Raw genomic sequence first — 18,111 nt, 5'->3', positions numbered from 1 at the left:
GCAGTACTTTTTCCCCCCAGAATTGTCATATTTCTGCAAAACATTTCACTTTCAGTGTCAGCATTCTAAAAGAAATTATTTTTGTAGCAAAGAGTATAATTCTGGCTACTTTTATTCACAGAAATTCTCAAAGAACTGTACTCTTAATGGAAGAATGCAGAGGTTTAGCGGCTTGCCTGCTTTCATTTTTTAACTAATAATTTAATTTCCCTGAAAGGTTGTGGGAATTGAGAATTATGCTTTCTACAATCCAGTAGTGTTCCCACACAAACAAATACTAGATACTTTTCTGCCTGGTCTTATAATAATTTCACAGGCTTCAGTGGCAGTTGGGTAGTCTCTAGAGTGCTGGTGATGAAAACCACACAGCGCAGTGGCAGACAGATGACTCTGGAGAAGGTTGTGGTAGCTCCCTAGGGTAATGGCAGACTATTACCTGCCAGCAGCCAGGCTGATTTGAAGCCCTGACTTTTTCTAGCTCTCTGCAAAAACTTGTGTTAGCCTCCTGAGGTCACTTCAGCCTCTTGACACTACAAATGCAACAGAAAGTCTAGTGGCTTTTCTCTTACCATGTCTCCATGGCATTAATAAAATCTAAACATCTCTCTCTCTTATACCCTGGTAAATTCTCATTCTTCTTGAAGCTTGTAAGCTTGCAGGTCCCCCTCCAGTTTGTGTGTGACCCGCATGTGCAAGAGAGAAATCTTCAGAATAGCAGTGATGATGGTTTGTAGTTGCCCTATATTTGCCCCCTGCATCCAGTCAAGCTCTAAGTGGCCAAGCAGCTGAAACAATCACTGAGGTCTTTCTCACTTGCTGTAGCAGCAAAATTAAATCACTGCTGTCTGCCAGCTATCCTAATGAAACTGCTTTTAATTCTTCTCAAAATATTACCATTGTTGGTAAGATGTGGTCATTTGCCCAAAATGTTTCCTTCCATCCTTCGGATTCGTTTTGTATCCAAGAGAGCTAGTGATGCAGTATGACCAAAGTAGATAGGATTCTCATAGTACTTGTAGATACCAAAAACTTGTGCTCCAAAAGACTGACGTCCTAGAATTGCAAATGAACTACACAACAATACAGCCTGCTCAAGTAAACAGTGCGGATTTTCTGAAATATCTTTCCTGCAAGGAGCATAAAAAAGCACTAGATGAACATCTGTCATCCATGTTAGAAAGCTAACAGATCAATGGAGAACTTTCCAGCAAATATAGCATCTTCATCTGCAGCTTTTCATTTTCCAAATGTTGACAGCAATCAAGCAAACATCTTAGCAGACATCCATTACTAACAACCAACTGCTGCAACTGGTCTTTGAAGAGCTTCATCTACAAGCCATGTAGTCAGTGGAGAAATACAAATAGAGATAATTCGTCATCAACAGCAACATAAGCAACATAACCATTTTTTTCTCATGAGAAATATGTGAGGATGCTCTCTCATATCACTGTGCCAAAGTCTCAAGACACAGAATTCCGCTCATCCCAAATGTAGGACTTTCAGGCAAAATTAGAAGACTTTTACTGTAGGAGTGCAATAACTGAGACAACTGACTGACTAAGTCAACAATAACTGTATATTCAGCTGCTTACTGATTCCTCGGATCAAACCATGTCCAAGTTCTCTGCAACTTTATAATTAGATTCTGTCTCATGAGGGGCTACAAAAAGACTTCTCCCTACAAACTGAAGAAATCTTATTAGAAAGTTAAAAACCATCAAAGGTAGGGGGGGAAAATCTATGAGGACTTCTGTCACCTGCCTGTATTGATATCTCAATGGTAGTCAAGCTTCTTACAATACTAAAAAATACTTACTCGCAGTTAGGGAAGCTTTGTGGATGTATTAATTCAATTTGTGCTATACAAACCTAATGGAGCTCCAGTTCAGACATTTTTTGGTGCTGTTTCTCTGAATGGCCCTTGTAGTTGTCAATAAACTAACCAAAAATCTCAAGAGAGTCAAACCTCTGAAAGTACATCCTCCATTTCCAGTGTTCCTGAGGGACTTGTTTCTCTCCTCGGGACTTTTTTTACTGAAACTTTTGTTTAAATTTGCCTGTTAATTCAGCTTACTCTTTTCTTTTAAATGTTTATCTATCCGGAAGATACCTAAGCCATGGATTTTTCAAAGAGTTTCAATACATTAAGGACAGTACAAAAGCTTTTAGTCTTTATGCCTGTGTTTTAACTCCCATTACACTCTGACAACTAAGCCGTCACCTATAAAGAATTCCAGAATGGATTATGTTAGGCATCAACATGCTATGATATTGGCTGCTAGATATCACCACTGAAACACTGAAATTGGTTCTCCTGGAGTGCAGACTTTATCCTCAGCTTACCAAGCATTCAGTGTGTGGAAAGCCCCTCAACACAATAATCCTCTTACCTCTGTGTAACACCATTTCCTTGGCTTGAGCGTGTGATCAGATGCCAGGTTTGATATGTCAGTCAGGATGGCTATTAAAAAGACTCCTGATACTCCCTGAACTCCCCTGAACGTGGTAGCATTGTCTTTACAGGAAGCCTCATTCCCATCTTCCCGAGAAGCACCCTTTGATTGACGACACAGACAGCAGGATTTGGTGCTGGGGCCTCTGAGATTTTAAGCCTATCTGCTGAGAAGCTCTCTTCTTTCCCGGAGTCCTCCCTACACAGGATCCTGATTTAGTGACTGACAAAAGCCCTGCCTTTTATTTTTGTGTCTGTAGAGCCTGAAAGGTCATGCACAGGTTAGCAGCAACTCAAGCAAAGTGGCAATATAGAAGACTGGCATTTTTGCCACACAGGTAGAACACCATAAATGTCAGGTACATGTGGGCCACAATATTGTGAAGAGCTTTCCAGACCTGCTTCAGGATTCTCTCAGTTTTTCACCTACCAAATCTTTATTTGGTCTTCCAGTACCTTTGTTTCTTGGCCTCTTCTGCCCCCCAAGCATCTCTGTTACCTTTTAAATGTGGTAATATCAAAAAAAAAAAAAAAAAAAAAAAAAAAAAGTCCTGGTAGTTCCATTTTTCCATTTTGCCTGTCGCTGTTGAATGCCTTTTTTCAGAAGCACCTGCTCAGATATTTTACTTCCCATTCCTAACCTGGGGATCCTCCTTTGTATCACTTTTATGTGGCTCTGGGCTTGTTTGTGAGCTGGTCATCTTGGGTCCCTTTTGTCTATAATGAAAGTTGCTCAGGGCGTTATCTCTTGGTTGAACTGATATTGTCATTTCTCATTCAATTATGTGCATATCACCTGTGTAGTAGGTGACAGGAAGAGGATGGAATAGCTGAAGTTCTTTGTAGGTTAGACCACATGCAGGGGAGATTTGCTGTAAGCTTGAGAGAGGGCTCTGAGCCTTTTACACCTTCTTTTAAGTGGCATCATTTCTCAAAAAGCTTTTTCAAAGATATTATACAGGTGAAAATTTGTTTTTGTACATAGTTCTGTAGGACATTGTTGTAGAAGTAAATCCTGACCAATTTAGATGGGAGTTAGACATTGGCTTTAATTGCAAGTACCTATCACCATGATTTCTTTCCTTGTGAACTGACGTATGTTCTTGAGTGCCTACTGCCTGTTTTTGTACTAAAATTCATATAGCTGCATAGCTTGCAGAGTTAAAGATTCTAAAAATATAGAAATATATAGTAATCTTTCTACAGTATAGTTAGGAATCACCACAGCTGAAAGTCTCACAACAAATTATCAGATATCTGTGCTTGGTCCATTTGGTGGCTCTTTAGCCAAGGTGGAAAATAGTGGGATTTGACTCCTCTTTCAAACCCTTGTGGATATCAAAGAAGGTATTTAGCAACCGCAGTTTACCATCTTGTCATTATATACCCATGCACAGGCCACTATATAAACATAAGCATATCAAGAGCCCCAGCCCACTGTGCCAGCCTGTACAAATACCTTCTGCCACCATTAACTTTCCTATTCTGCTTTTGAGCTATTGTTATAGTTTCTGATATGATTTATTTTGGAATTGACCCCATCTTAAAACATAGGCCAGTTAGGGGAATGACTGAGGAGTCAGTCAACCTCTGCTTTCTTAGCAGTGCCAGAGATACTCAGAACATGTGGTTCATGGTTTTTTAATGCCTTGCCAACTCCTCAAAATTGAGCCCTCCATTTCAACAGTGCAGTCTTGGCGCCTTTTATAGTCCCACTACTATTATCCTCACTTTCAGGCAAAATATTAATGATAACAAAATGACACTTAGCATAGAGTATTCCATGTTAGCTTACAAGGCTTCCTCAGACAGTCAGACCAGACTACACTGAGGTGCACTGACATTGTCAGCCAGGAAAGGTGCAGATTCCTGAAAGGTGCTGGAAACTTTCTGGGTACCTTCAGTCAAATCACAGCCGCTTTGTACCATCCACCAGGAATACAGCAATAGCAGGTTGTGACTTTCTGCTGTTATTAGAAAAAGATGATTTGCAAAACTGATACAACCTGGAAGGGGGTGGTACACGGAACGTCACTGTTGGAAAGGAGAGGTTTGCCCAGCAACGTGAAATCAAAATTTAACCTGGTTGGTGAGAAGTGTCTCTTGTGGGCACTGCTCCCTTATTTGGTATTCAAGTCATATTTTGCCTGTATGTGATCTGAAAAGAAAGCACAAGACCTGAAAGAGGAGAAGAAAAAGCAATGAGGGCTGACAATGCCAAACCAATCAGTTAACCCAAAACAATAGTATGTGATCAGGTGTAGCTTGGGTTTATAATCGTTCTCATTTGTATGTATTACCCAATAGGCTGGGCATCCAAAGTACAGTTGTTGTTTAGGTAATAAAAAAAATACAATGCCGGTTAGATTAGTGCAGAGTGCTGGGAGAGCAGGAACATGCTGCAGGAGCCCTTCATGGCACTAGAGGGGAATTCTGCCATGGGAAGAAGAAATTTATCAGTTTCAGCTTGGCTAAGGTAGGATATTTGGCATTTAACAGAGCATTTGGCATATAACTAGGGCACATAACAGAGGATGAGCTTGGAGGATTATGCTACCATTTAACTGAAGGACCCCCTGTGAAGTTGTTTTTGCTTATTTTTAATTCTGCTTCTTCCACCTAAGAGTATTTGCTGCCCTGGATGCTTTTTAGAACTGACTTCAGGTTTGGAAGGGGCCCCAGAATTTAATCAAGGACACGGTATTTGTGGCAGTTTGATTGTTCCCAGGATGAGTGGGACTCAGCTCAGCCTCAGCGGACACATCCATTAGGTCCCTGGAGCTTTCCTGGGACTTGGGCGAAGTCAGAGCAAGCTAAACAACAACTTTGCCATCCAGCTTCCCCCAGCTGGCAGAGGGTTCTGCAGGGCTGCCAAGAGCATGATTACACTGTCCCGGCCCATTGTTTTATTAACGACAGTGTAATCACTGAGAACTACATGTAAGGGAATGGGGACATATAAATAGAAAGTGTTGCTTTAGTACTGAGCTGTTAAGGGTTTACAAATCAGACTGATGCACTGGAAGTTGGCTGTTCCCTATGCAGACACGGCCTGGATCTGAGCTGGAGAGCTAAATCAGTACCTCTATTGAACCTAACAGTGGAGACTGCAGAAACATTTTAATGATATCAGTACTTCCACTACCTGGGCTCTCAGATGTCCAACACTGCTACTGGGTCAAATTCACATGTGGTGTTAGTGGGTACAGCTCACCTGAAGTTCAGTGAGAGTTGTTCCTACTTCTACCATGGCCGCCTTTGGTCCTGTGTGTCCCAGGGAATGAGCCCAGCCTCTTGTGCGTTTCTTTCACACTCCCATTTGCCCTCCTCTGCCATTTTGTTGCTCCTGTGTTAGCCAGGACCTAGTCTACTAGGCCTCTTGATTGGAGACTTATTACAGCTTATTTCTGTCTACCTTTCTTTAAAGCCAGCTGAACATACCCAATGCTCTTCCTCTATGGTAAGACCAAAAATACAGACCACCCAGCTTCTGTGACACTCTTTCTAACACACTCCTTTATTCTCTTCCCCCTGATCACGAGTTCTCTCTCCAAGCCCAGCCTAGTTATTTGTGCATGAAGCTGCCATGTTGTGTATTGGTGTGAGTCTGGTGTTCACGTGAGCTGTGAATATGCTGCACATGTGTATTTCTTGAGCATTCTGAGCTTTCCTTTGGTCAAGTTAACTGTTGTTCTGCCTTCTAATGAATCACCAAGAGAGAACAAGAACTGATAAGATTTCTTGTTAGCAACACACCCTCAGGATCAATGTGACACTGAATGGTTTTGCAGTGTGACCTTATGCCCAAGCCTACAGACTAGAAAAGATTAGGACTCAGAAACTCCTCTTTGAGGAGCTGATGTCTGTAAATTTAGGGTTTTTACTTTGGGCGCATCAGAATAAGCTGTGCAATGATGCACGGTAACGATACAAGGCAGTTCTCACACAAGCCCAACAGAGCTGCTTGCCCAGTCTTGGGTTGCCACTTGAGGAATGTTCCCTCCTCTGGCAAAGAAAAGCCGTCAAAAGGCTGGATGAAGACAGGGAAGAAGTAAGCAAAGCCGCTAATCTGTAGCCACCTAGCCCTAAAATGAAGCCTACTCTTCCTCAGGCCTTTTTGTGCCTGAGTTTGATCTGGCTAAGTACTAGTTTAATGGCAGTAAATTGCAGGGAACTGTAGAATCTGTGCCACCTTGTCCCCTGCATACACGTTGTCTAACCCAGGGAAGTAGGGCTGGTTTTCTGCTTTCAGCTCCTGCCTCCTATCAGGAAAAGGATGCAATACTAAAGCCTTTCCAGACCAGTGTCCCATCTCATTGTCATCCAAAGAGCCAAGCCCATGAGAGCACTGACAGATAAAGTAAGCAAGCACCTTATTTCTTAGGTGCAGCTCCAGCAAGACTGCTATGCACCCATTTTTTTTTTTTTTTTAATTTGGACTTCAACTCTTTTTTAGATGACATTAGAATTGAACTGCTTACAGAAATGGGAAGGAATTTCTGTAGGATTGGGAGAGGTGTGTGACTTTATAGTGAGCCCTCTAGAGCTGTAGTCCTGAAGGCGTTGCGTGCCGGGTTTATTTGATTGCTCAGAGGCTAGAGACTCTCCCTTTCCTTCAGAAAAATTCCCTCCCATTTACTGAAGCTCCCAGGCTGTGGTCAGAAAAATAAAAGAGGATGATTCAGGGAACACTCAGGCAGTTCCTGGGTCTATGCTGTTCCCCTAGTCTTTCTGCCCTGTTAACTGCTTGGGCAGCTAGCATCAACCTCTGTGGTACATGGAAGGAAGATACCCAAAATACCTACCAGTGTCTCGCAGACGGAATCAGACTGCAGCTTTGGTGCAGTCCTGAAATGCTGAACGTGCTGCTGTGTTTTCCTGAGCGAGGCAGTCTCACTTGTGCACAGAAAAGCAGCAAGCAGCTACAGCCACTGTGCAACACTGCCGCTGCCTGACAGGCAGCAGGGCAGAGACGGGGCTGCGGAGCCAGCAAAGCTGAGCAGGGATCTGCACAGCACGGGCTGCAAACAGGAGCAACCGTGCAGCACCGGTGCATGCTCCCATCTGCACACGCTGACTTTGAATCCCAGAGAGAGGCATCCGGGCAGTTTCGACACCTTGGATTTTTTTAAGTAGGAACACAGGCCGATGCTGGCTTTGTTGCGCTGTGACAGGAAATCCAAAGGGTCTGTTCTCTCTTGGTTTACACAGTGGTGAGTAGTTAACAGCAGGGGTGATCTGCACTGTTTCCTCGTCCTAAAACGTTGCTCGTTTGGGGCTTAGACTCCAACTCTAGACTTTGGAGGGTGGATGGATTTGGGATAGGCTCCATTCCCACAGTGCTTCCAGTGGCAGCCAGCAGCTCCCCAGACTTGGCACAGTATTTTAGGGGGCAAATGGCCTGGGGGCCGCATCGCATTTTGTGCGCCTTGCCTCCTCTCGAGCTAGACAGCAGGTTCCTCCCAGAGGCCAGGTAAGCCTGCTGACAACTCGGCATTCAGAAATCTGTTGCCTTCACATGTGTGAAGTCTGAGGAATGTCAAAGCCGGTTACAGGCCCAGGGGAAAACGCTTAGGGACAAAGCAGATGCTGTGAGAAAAACAGGCCAGAAAAAAATATATATATAAAAATACTGCACGCCTGAACAGTAGCAGTGAAGCCAAAATAAAATGATGTTCTTTTTTTTTTTAAAGAAAAAAAAAAAGGAAAAAAAGGCAGTGCACAGGCTGTGGGAAATACAGAGGGGTCATGAGAAATGCGAAAGGGCTGAACGCAGAGCAGCGGGACCAGCAAGCACAGCTCCGCACCCAGGAGCTCGGGAGCAGCAGGGCTGTCAGAGATACAAGGAACGCCAGCAGCTGAGCTGGGGCAACACATGCTGGGCCCTTGCAGGGCTTCACATGCCAAAGCAGAGTTGGGACCTGCTGCTGTTTCCCAACAAAGCCAGCTACACGTGTCTGATCCATGGCACCAGGCTCACGAGGGCTGCTGGCTGAGGTTTCTGCTGTGGTAGCTTCAGAGACAGATCCAAAGAGACAGTGTCTTTCTTCTCCAGCACAGTATCAAAGTAGAGTGGCATCTCACCAACACAATGACAAAGTGGAGCATAAATGATCCCTGACCACTGAAAGTCCAAGCATCTTCAGTGGAGATGCTGATGGTCTTGAAAGCCCCCACAAAGCAGCATCACTAGCATGGGAGATAGGGCATGCCAGGCCAGTATCCATCTGTCCCTGAGGTGCTGGGGCAGCACAACAGCGGGGAGTGTGCCCAGGACCAGGAACAGTGCAGTGAGCTCTCGGCATAGTGTTCTCTGTGACCCAGGGCCTTTGTTCTCCCCGTGCTGTTGTAACTCCTGCCTCTGTGCCAATGGCTTCCAGAACGCAGAGGAAAACTCTCGCATCTCAATCACCTTCTTCCGACTCTTCCGCGTGATGCGTCTTGTGAAGCTCCTGAGCCGAGGGGAGGGCATCCGGACGCTGCTTTGGACCTTCATCAAGTCCTTCCAGGTACTCCTTTACTTGTCTATAAATATTTATGGAATGTCTAATTCTTGTTACCTTTTTTTTTTGCCCCTCAAAGAGGGGTTTCCCATAAGTGGAAGCACCTGAGTGCCAAGGATGCACATGAGTCCTGTGTATAAAGGCGGCATATGGCTTGAATGCTACTGAAGTAACCTGTTCATGGTGGATGACTGTATGGGTATGAGTTTCATCTTTAAAGCATGAGTAAGTGCTTGAGACCTTCCTGAACAGCCTTGATAAGTCAGTTCCACTCAATTACAGACGGTAACCCTGTTGATCTTTTTTCCATTTTAGTTGAAAATACCTGTTATTGTAGGTGAAATTCACATCTGAGGGGAAAGCTTGGGTCTCAATTAAATTTCTCTTAAGCCTTGTTTTGAGGATTACCAGTGAGTATTAGAGGTATGTGACCTCTGTGCTTCATTCAGGAAGAATTTCATCTTTTCTGCCCTACGCTTTTGGCCTTGAGAACAATGCCAAGCTATTAAATTACCAGTGTTTCTACCCTGGAGACAGCTGTACTTTGGTGGTAGGTAAAGTATCAGAGTAGACAAGGGAAGGACAACAGAGTGGTTAAGAGTTATCCCTTCTGTGGTAAACAAACACAAAGAGAAACCTGCTCACTGGAACTGCTTTCAAACCATCCATTATTGGAGCGATGTATGGAAAAATGGTAGCTAGAGATGAAGAGTGGCATGTTTCTACATTTTAAAGATATTTGACCTGTACTTACCAGGCTAGCACAAGCTAGATGTTAGTGGAAGTAGTGGCAGAGAGAACACAGCACAGTAATACAAATGGAGGTCTGAACATAAGAAAAGATGCAGGATGGGGCAAAAGCATAAAAGAGTAACTTGCAAACACAGAAGTCATAAAAGAGTCATCAGATATTCCCAAATTCAGACTTAAAATGATTGATAGCATTTTTACGGACTCACATGGTAAAGAAACTGATCCAAACTTTAAAACTTAAACTTCACCAGCTAGCAAGTTGGAACCAGCTCCACTTACCCCAGCTCTTGGCTGGAGATGGATGGGAAAGATTTGCCTGGTGCTTCCCTTCAGTCACCTTTGGACCTCTTTGTTTGGAGAGTCAGTCTCATAGGCAAGGCTATGGGGTGGTAGGAGACAATATCAAGGGAGACAATATCTTCCATGAAGCGGAGAGAAAAAGCACTGTGAGCAAGTGCCCTTTCCCGTAAAAGCCTCTAACTGTTTATAACATGCTCTTCTCTGCAGAGAGCTCCTCCTCTTGCAACTAGTGCTAGGTTACTTTCATAACTAAGAATAGCCACTTCTTAAGAAGTCAGCCACTCCCACTGTCAAAATTTGGGATCCCTGTGGACATTTTTGTCTGGCAGAGGCTTTTCTCTGTGTCCCCACGTGCTTCCAGGAAGTGTGTTTCCTCTCACAGGACAGCTTAACAAGCAGTGAACTTGGTGCAGGAGTTCAGATCCCATCACAACTACTGAGTGCCCAGAGCATGATGTGCAGTCCACATCATGGACAACTTAGGGCACTGGTCAGGGGAGTGTGTGGTGGGAAAAATGCTCAGTGGGGTTCCCGGAGCCTGGAGAGTCGGCGACAGAGACCAGACTGGCGGGTGGGAGGAGAAGGAAGTGAGAGGGGTGCCGAGAGCAAGGCAAGGCCGTGGGAATGGAAAGGACAAGTGGTAAAACCAGAGAAAGGCAGAGATGAAGGAGGACAGAGTTAGAAGAGTGGAATATGGGAGATGGTGAACTGAACGACACATAGGAAATAAGGGGCAGAGATGAGTAAGAAGATACATCAATAGAGAGGAATGGGCTGAGTGAGCAGAAAAAAAATGGGAGGAAAGTAAAGGGCCAGGAAGGATGATAATCTTAAGAGTCACTTTGTGAAAGCCGGGTGAACTCTGAAGGTTATGCTCTTTATGTTCTGTCTGGGCACTATCCCAGGAGCTCTGCTGAGGTCCTCTGTGACTCTGCCCAGGGTGAACAGTGACAAAATGTATGTGACCGTCAGCCAAACTCTGTTCTGGCATGTCTGCCTTGTGGGACATGATTTGTTGGATCCCATAAAACCTAGAGGAATCTGGGAGTCTTAAGATGATTGTAGACAGTGTTCAAAGGTTTAAATTTGGGGCATCATAACATTCAAATTCCTTTGAGGCAATTTCTGCAGGCCTTGGTCAAATCCACACGGTTGTCATTGAAAAAATCTTCCAGAAATCTTCCTGTGGAACTTAACCCTATTGAAATTTAACATAAACTTGAAATGTGTAATTAATTTCAAATACAACCAAAATTAATATTGTGAGCATTTGATTTTCCATGAAGCAGGATGTTCAACATCAAGACTAGGAAGTGTACTGACATTTTCAGGATGAATATGACTATGCATCTCCTCTAAAGTAAGGTCTGAAAATCCCTGGTCAGAGCACAATATATTTTGAAAGGAACAGTGTAGAAAATTCCTTCTGGAAAGCCCAAGCTTGTGAGGTCCAGAGTTGTGTCCTTCATTCCTGCTGGTGGTGGAGGGAACTGATAGCACTCAACACTGCTGATTGCCCTGGCCTCTTCCTTGCAAGCCAGCACTGCCTGTCAGGGCTCTGCATTCCCTCTTCAGCAGCTCCTCACAGGCACCTCGAGCATTAGAGACACCACCACAAGCATCTAATGCTGAACCGGGAGCAAACCAGGTTCTGCTGTGAGCATTTAGGATGGTGCCAGCCGTTGTAGGAGAAGCCTTGAACTTGGATCTTGACAGCTGTCGCATTTTTCATTCCAACAGATTGGATGCGGAAAAAATCACAGGCGAGTCATTGCCGTTAGTCAGGGAGCGGTGCCGATGGCCGCCCTTCTCTCCCACTGGCAGGAGCTGTGCATGGTGCCCGTGCCAGCCGTTTCCCCGCTGTGTCCCGGGCAGCGCCGATCCCAGGGAGGCAGAGCCAGGACACCACGGGTGGGAGCAGGGGCAGCGCCTCGCTGTGCTGGGTGGCACCAGGGAGGAGGACAGGAGAACATGGGCCTAGACAGGCATCTAGTGGCCGCCCGCCTGAATTACAGACTCCAAGCCTTGGCGCTGCCTCAGCCTACCTTGTCAAAGCCAGGCTCTGGTGTGCCAAGCTCAATGGAGACATAGTGCTCTTTCTCTCTCTCTCTCTCTCTCTCTTTTTATTTTTTTTCCCCATTTCTAGGCTCTTCCCTATGTGGCTCTTTTAATAGTGATGTTGTTCTTCATCTACGCCGTGATCGGGATGCAGGTAAGTGATACTAAGAAGCTCAACTGTCTCTAACAGGGGAAGTCACTGGGGAAGTGTTTTGTCCCGGTAATGTAACAGGGTGGCTTACCTTGACTGGCAAACTGTGTGTGTATGGGCTTTGGGCAGGAACACAGTGCACACCTGCAGATCCCAAATGAACCCTATTTCATATTAAAGCACAGTAAGACAGTAAAAGCTACATGCCAGCCCTCCACACTCCCAAAGGAATAAACAGCTGCTGTTGCAAAGGTCATTTACTGGTTTGCTCTTCAAAGCAGTTGTTTCAGGGGGCTCATGGCCATGCCACACTGAACAAACCTCATTTTTCTCTCACGTCACTTTTGCACTGGTGTAATTCCATTGAGATGTAAAGAACAGCTTTTGCTTTACACCCGTGAGAGCAAATATGGGATCAGACCCAGTGTACCAGCTCTCTATGTTTATGCCAATTTTTCAGGAAGCCGCATCAATACAATATCCTATTCAGTTGCATAAATGAACTTGGAAGCAGCCTGAGCATTCATCTGTGCAAGGAGCTGATGTTGCATGCAGACTATTGAAGAAAGCATGTGATGTAGGCACAGTTTGTGACAGTCCTAGCCTCATTTACTGTGCTGCTTTTCAAACTACGCTTCACTTTCCACTCCTGTGTTAATCAGACATCTCAGAGAAGTCAGCCATTCGGGACCAGCGATCCAAGTATAGAAAGGCATTATATAATTACTTCCAGGGGTCTTTAAATATGACAACCTTCTTGAGTTTACAATTCAGACAGAATTTGTAACAAAATGCATTTGACCTCTGTGATCATTTTTTGTTTCATGTTGTTATAATCACATCTTTTTACAGACTCCCATTTATTCTTCTGCAGTTTGAAAAATGAAACTGATAATTTCTTGAATTATTGTAGATTAGGTTCCTTTAGCCCCAGTAACTGCAGCTGTCGTTTAATCTACCAGATACTCAATTTAAATCTGTCAGTTTTGCCTTTGATACCTAACTAGCTCGAATGGCCAAGATGTTGACAGGATTACCTCTGCCATGTAGAAAATCACTGAGAGTATTATGTTGATGTTATGTAGCTACAGAAAGCATTAAAGGTGGCTTCCAAGCACCTATCCACTTTCGGTCTCTAATGCTCCTATCACTACCAAGGCTAGATATATGATTCTGTAATTCTGCTGCCTTCTCTGTGAACTGGTTTTAAGTTGGCTCTTTAATTCTGAGTTTAGATTTAAAGCTCTGTTTTAACCCTTTCAGCAGCCTGAAGGTCATACAGCTCTCGTTCGTGTTGAACTACATTACATCATAGTTTACTAGATCACTTTCAAACACCCTTTCATTGACAAAAACAGGAATTCTCAACCTTCCCTCATTACTTAGAGTATAAAGACCCATTATCATCACTTTTTGTCCTTGTAGTATTTCAGATATTTGGTATATTGCTCTCTTGAACCTAGTGAAACATAAAGTTCCTTAAAACATAGGGACACATAGGAAGAAAGATCCTTTCTGAGTCTCTTAAGCAGCGCTCTTGAATACCTGGATGTGCCAGATCTGATGTCAACATAAGAATTTCCCCCGTAAAGGAGACCTACCACTTTATCTCAGCTGCTCCCCTGACATGGAGTAGAACAACATTCAAGCTTTGCAACCTGATATGCTCAAGGGCAAATTGATGCTGATGGATGAAGTTATTAATGCAATGGTCCAAGAGGCACGGATTGAAGACATCAAGCAAGAGGAACTGCTACCTGCTTCATGGCTGTCCAATGCTAAACACCTGCAGTAGCTGTTGCCAGTGCGTCTTGTGTGAGGGAAACTGCAGGGTCAAAAGGACGATCACAGACTTCCAGCATGGGAAGCTGTCGTGTCTACGCTTGCCTGAAACGGAAAGCATGGGCTGCCTCAGCTCAAGCTGCCTCTGAGCATTTAAACTGTCATCCTGCTCCTCCTTAATGCAGCTGGGATTGTCACTACTACCAAGTGGGGCTGGGGAAGGCCCATATATCCAAGAACAACCCCTGCAGAAAGTCTGCATACAGACACTCCCTCCTGTCTGGAATGGCCTCCCCATCATTGTCCCTGTGCTTCACTCCACCTTGTTATTTGTCTTGGAGTGCTAATTACTGGTGACATTTGCTTGAAAAGAAGCTCCGTGTTTTCTCGGGGCTGCTGTGTTCCTGCTGCTCATTTTGGCTGTGAGATTACAGCTCTCAGTCCTTGAGATCTCTGTCATGTTGCTATCCATGGGGAATAAATAGTCCTGATTATTTTGTACGGAGACCTTTCTGCCAGGCAAGGCTTGTTAAGCTCTTAGTCTCAACACCCATAAATACAAAAGTGATAAAAGGCTTTCTTAAAGATGCCCCAAACCCTCCTACACTGAGGCCTTTACATCTCAGGCTGCCAGAAGGTTTGCTCATCATTGAAAGCTTTGTCCAGTGACTGGGTGAACTGTACTTGATGCAGCAGTGGTTGGCTGGGCATGGAAGGAAACTGTAAACCCTTTTTGTGGATTTAAGGAAAGGGCTGCTAGATTCTAAATTAAAACTTGGAATAGTTGAGGGATAGGGCACAGATAACCCCAAGTAGATTGAAATAGCTTTGTGCCGAGAATTGCCTCGATGCACAGCTGTTGAAGTAAAGAGTGAAGCGAAATTTGTCGTATACAGTGCCTTAAATTGTTACCATCCCTTTGGACCTGAGACCAAATTCCCCGAGGCCCTATAATTCTCTGTAAAAGTGTTGTCTTTGCAGAGAACCCCAAATCAGTGCACAAGCTGCTAGCCTGCTTCTGTTCCACAGGGCAGGCCCACTGCTTTCAGCTGCTTTATGAGGCTTTTAAGATAGGCCTTCTCCTTCATATGCCTCTTTTCTTTACATCACTAAATCTTTGTCCCTGATTTCCTCTCTTGTTTGTTTTTTTTTTTTTTTTTGGGGGGGGGGGCTGTTTGTTTGTTTGTTTTTGAGTTGATCCATTCTCTTTTTCTCTGGGCAAATCTAGTCATCATCTTTGCACTGCTGCATTCTCAGGGGTGAGAACCATGGTTGCTAGAGGCACAGACATCTGGATAATCTCCAGATCCAAGGCAATTTATTTGCATTGTTTTAGAAGACACAAGGCATCCCACAGAGTTGGAAGCTCGAGGCTTTGCAGCTGATGGGCATTTGCTGTGATTTCTTCCTGGTGAAGACAGATAAGCAAGGAAGGAAGGAGCTTTTTTTCTGTGTTAACTTTTTTCAGCTGGACCTCCTTGCCCTATAAGTGCTTGTTAAATAAGACTCACTGTCACCTTTTCACCATATATGATATAAGGAAGTTATATCTTCTTGCTACACTGTGAGTGCTTTTCTGATGATAAAACCCAAGCAGGGAAACAGCAAATATGAAAGCCAGTGGAAATGGTCTGTAAGTGACAAGCAGATCCCATTATATATCAGATTCCCCTGAGTGAGAGTGAAATGAAGAGCTACAAGTGAAAAGAGGTTTGGGGTTTTTGCAAAGCTAACCTGAAAAGACCTCTGCTTTCTGCCAGGTGTTTGGTAAAATTGCGCTGAATGATACCACAGAAATCAACCGCAACAACAACTTCCAGACCTTCCCCCAGGCAGTGCTGCTGCTTTTCAGGTGGGTGTCTGACAGTTCTGGATAGTGTCAGTCTGGGAGTGCTGTTTCTTTGCTGTTGGACGCAGCTTATCTGCTCCTATCGTGTCATGCTCACGAGGTGAGTAGAAACATGCTGTCCCTTAGTAGGGGAGTCCTGGGGTTATGGCAGATGAAATGACTGGTCTGTTGACCTTCACATACATCAGCTGACACCAGCCAACTTGTGATGTACCTGGAGCAAGGCAAGTCCTCCTACTGAAGAGGAGGGTGGCCAAGTATTCAGTTCCATCAAATGCTCCTTTCTTTGAAATCCAGCCAGTATGACCTGTGGCTTGTAGCAGGGAAAGGGACAGGAACCCTGCATGTGCCTTCACATGGCCATACCTTACTTAGCTTAGCCTGCCATCATGCTCCACTTGTGGCCACGTGTACCAGGACCAGGTAAAGGTGCTGAAAAGAGGGGAGAGAAGGGTTGGGAGTTGGCAGGAATTGAGTATTCTCCTCATGTTTGCAAGGGAAAGAAGGGGAACTAAAATCAGAGATATGAGATCTCCCCTGGCATTTACCGTCATGTAATCCATAGCCACGTCACATGAGTTGCCCTCACGCTGTCATGTTGGAGTGTGACAGTCCTATATCCAGACTGGACAGGTTAAAGAACGACACATTGACAATGGCAACAAAGCCAGAGGGAGCAGTGGGATATGCCAGTGTATGTCACAGCCTGATCCTGATCAGCCTAACTTGCTCTTAATTGACCTTCGTGGTAAAATTGCCATTAATGTCCTGGGAGCAGCTTGCTCATGTACCAGCCTGTCCTCTCTCACATCCAAGGTGACTGTTGACTTGCTTTTCCCTGTGCTGTGCCCAGGTGTGCCACCGGTGAGGCCTGGCAGGAAATCATGCTGGCGTGCCTCCCAGACAAGAAGTGTGACCCGGAGTCGGAACCGGCCAACTCCACGGAGGCCGATCACTCCTGTGGGAGCAGCTTCGCCGTCTTCTACTTCATCAGCTTCTACATGCTCTGTGCCTTCCTGGTGAGTCCCTACTGGCAGCTTAACAGTCTCGTGTCAGACTGAGCCCCAGCCTTCCCAGGCCTCAGTGCAGAAAAATCATCTGAAAGATATGGGATCTCTCCCTCACGTCTTTCCAATGACAGTACTCCCTTGATCACTGCAACTCCTGCCTCTCCTTAGAGTTCTGGGGAATGCTGTGCTTCCAGTCGCAGCCCTTTGTGCACTGCAAAGGAGTGCTCTTCCAACTCCCCCTCGACCAGAAAACCAAATCAGCGTGTTGTGGGCTGTGCTGAGGCTAGCAACGCCTCGGCCACACTTCCCACCTTCCCGCCTACCTTCCTTCTGCCTGCTGAGCAGGTTTTGCCTCCCCTGCCAGCAGCAATCACTGTGAGAATACACATATCCCACTTGCATCTGTTGGGTGCTGGCAGTGCAGCGTTGCGCAGAGCACTTCAGCACATGCTCTGCAGCTGGCATCAGTGTGCAAAACTCTCCCTCTGAACAGCAGCATTTTAAAAGGCTTGGTCCTGGGCCAGGAAAAAGGACTCTAAAAGCAGCCCCCCTGCTTTTAGAGAAGAAATCCCAGGTTCCCCCACAGTTATCGCATCCTTCTGGGAAAAACCGTGGACAAATAAAAGGCCATAACGACCTGGCTAAGAAAGCAACAAACTTGAGCCAAATCCATTCATTTGGGAGGAGAAAGGTATGATCAGCTGAGAATATCCTGCTTCTAGGATGTTCTTGTTTAAACTGGGGAGCTGTCATGGGGGAACAGAGATCCATCCCCCCCCCACACACACACAAATAGCTTCCCAATTTTATGAGTTAAAGTTCAGACTTTAAACTGGGAACCTCATGATGTCTGCTGTTAGCTGCCTAATCCACCAAATCATCTCTGTCCTTGCTTGCAGATCATCAACCTTTTTGTAGCTGTTATTATGGATAACTTTGATTACCTGACACGAGACTGGTCCATTTTAGGACCACACCACTTGGATGAGTTTAAAAGGATCTGGGCAGAGTATGACCCTGAAGCCAAGTAAGTAACCCACCAGGAATACCAGTACTTCTCAGGAGAACGGGTCTTTTATCTTCCAGTTTCTAAACCCACTGCAGCCAGTGCTATGTTTCTCCTGTAGGGACATTTTCTGCAAAAATCATAAAATAGATATCTCCACAAGGTATTGCTGCTCCATCCAGGGACCAGCAGAGATAGAATACACACAGAAGTCTCAACATCTAGGCTGCATTTTTAGCTGCCA

At 45.0% G+C, this 18,111-nt stretch overlaps 1 protein-coding gene across 1 annotated transcript in view; it reads left to right on the top strand.

Moving 5' to 3' along the window:
• Nucleotides 1–18,111, top strand: part of LOC112958327 (voltage-dependent L-type calcium channel subunit alpha-1C-like) — a 68,117-nt gene that overhangs the window by 34,385 nt on the left and 15,621 nt on the right. Inside the window, exons 6-11 of the mRNA XM_026052148.1 lie at nucleotides 5,883–5,915; nucleotides 8,836–8,964; nucleotides 12,158–12,223; nucleotides 15,763–15,854; nucleotides 16,705–16,870; nucleotides 17,761–17,888. Of these exons, the coding sequence (XP_025907933.1) occupies nucleotides 5,883–5,915; nucleotides 8,836–8,964; nucleotides 12,158–12,223; nucleotides 15,763–15,854; nucleotides 16,705–16,870; nucleotides 17,761–17,888 (614 nt within the window). The remainder of the gene's footprint in view (nucleotides 1–5,882; nucleotides 5,916–8,835; nucleotides 8,965–12,157; nucleotides 12,224–15,762; nucleotides 15,855–16,704; nucleotides 16,871–17,760; nucleotides 17,889–18,111) is intronic.

This window comes from Nothoprocta perdicaria, unplaced genomic scaffold (assembly GCF_003342845.1).
Source record: "Nothoprocta perdicaria isolate Ctin4 unplaced genomic scaffold, notPer1 scaffold_84, whole genome shotgun sequence".
In the NCBI taxonomy this organism is placed as follows: Eukaryota; Metazoa; Chordata; class Aves; order Tinamiformes; family Tinamidae; genus Nothoprocta; species Nothoprocta perdicaria.
This window is presented reverse-complemented; position numbering and strand designations above follow the sequence as displayed.